The sequence below is a fragment of the Vigna radiata genome, chromosome 9, assembly GCF_000741045.1.
Source record: "Vigna radiata var. radiata cultivar VC1973A chromosome 9, Vradiata_ver6, whole genome shotgun sequence".
NCBI classification, from domain to species: domain Eukaryota; kingdom Viridiplantae; phylum Streptophyta; class Magnoliopsida; order Fabales; family Fabaceae; genus Vigna; species Vigna radiata.
In genome coordinates this window covers 16,071,442-16,072,702 of record NC_028359.1, presented here as the reverse complement: position 1 = coordinate 16,072,702, position 1,261 = coordinate 16,071,442, and the positions used below count along the sequence as shown (strand labels likewise).

At 39.3% G+C, this 1,261-nt stretch overlaps 1 protein-coding gene across 1 annotated transcript; it reads right to left on the bottom strand.

Annotated features, from left to right (window-relative positions):
- Nucleotides 1-231: 231 nt before the first annotated feature.
- On the bottom strand, nucleotides 232-837 carry LOC106773429. Its single transcript, XM_014660126.1, has one exon. The coding sequence runs from the start codon at nucleotides 835-837 to the stop codon at nucleotides 232-234; it is 606 nt and encodes a 201-aa protein (XP_014515612.1).
- Nucleotides 838-1,261: the final 424 nt, after the last annotated feature.

The window sequence follows — 1,261 nt, the reverse complement described above, 5'->3', positions numbered from 1 at the left end:
AACCATTCATAGAGGCCAAATTTGGTCTTAAAAGCGATTTTCCATTCATCTCCTTCTTTAATTCTGATTTGATGATATCCACTTTTAAGATCAATCTTGGTGAACATGTTTGCTCCATGTAATTCATCTAACATATCGTCCAATCTAGGAATAGGGTGCCTATACTTGACTGTTATGTTGTTAATAGCCCTACAATCTGTACACATTCGCCTAAAACCATCTTTCTAGGGACTAACAACACTGGCACCGCACAAGGGCTAAGGCTCTTTTGTATCCACCCTTTCCCAAAAAATCATTAACTTGCTTCTCTATCTCTTTGGTTTCTGTGGGGTTAGTCCTATAAGCTGGCCTATTGGGAAGGCTGGCGCCAGGAATCAAATCAATTTGATGTTCAATTCCTCTAAGAGGTGGTAATCCACTTGGAACCTCTTTAGGAAATAAATCATCAAATTCTTTCAAAAGCTTTTGTAACCCCTTTGGATGAGACTCAAGTGGATTATTTATGGAAAGAAGTGCCTCCTTACAATAGAGAAGAAAGTGAGGTTGTCCAAGGAAAAGATTTTTAGAAGAGTGTGGTGGGACAACTTCATTGGTTGAGGCACATTCGACCAAACTCAACTTTTTCTCTTTGGAAACTTTGGTAGAGTGGAGCTTTTTCTCACCATCCAACTTCTTCTTAAATATTATTTGATCCTCTCGCACTTGCGGTGGTGTAAGAAGGCTCAAAATAATCTTTTTGCCTTTATGTTGAATGGTTATCTTGTTGGTGACTCCATCATGCAAAGTTTGTTTGTCAAATTGCCAAGGCCGTCCAAGTAAGATGTGACCCGCTTCCATTGGAATAATATCACAAATGATTTGATCTTCATACTTGCCTATGGAAATGGGAACACTTACTTGTTCCTTAACAACTATTCCTTCATCCTCTTTTATCTATTGAAGTTTGTAAGGGTTAGGATGAGGAGTAGGAGTTAAGCCTAGCTTTTCAACCATTCTAGAGCTATAACAATTACAACAAGAACCACTATCCACAATCATAGAACAGGTTTTATCAAGAACTTTGCAGCGAGTGTGGAATAGGTTTTCGCGTTGAGTCTATTCTAACTCAACATGCTTTGCCTCAAGGAGTCTTCTAACCATGAGAAGATCTCCATCACANGGTGGAGCTTCATGTTCCTCTTCAGATGAGGACAACTCAGACGCACTAGAAGAGGACTCCTCACTTGGACTCTCATGTTCAAGGATATAAGTTGACTTTTTG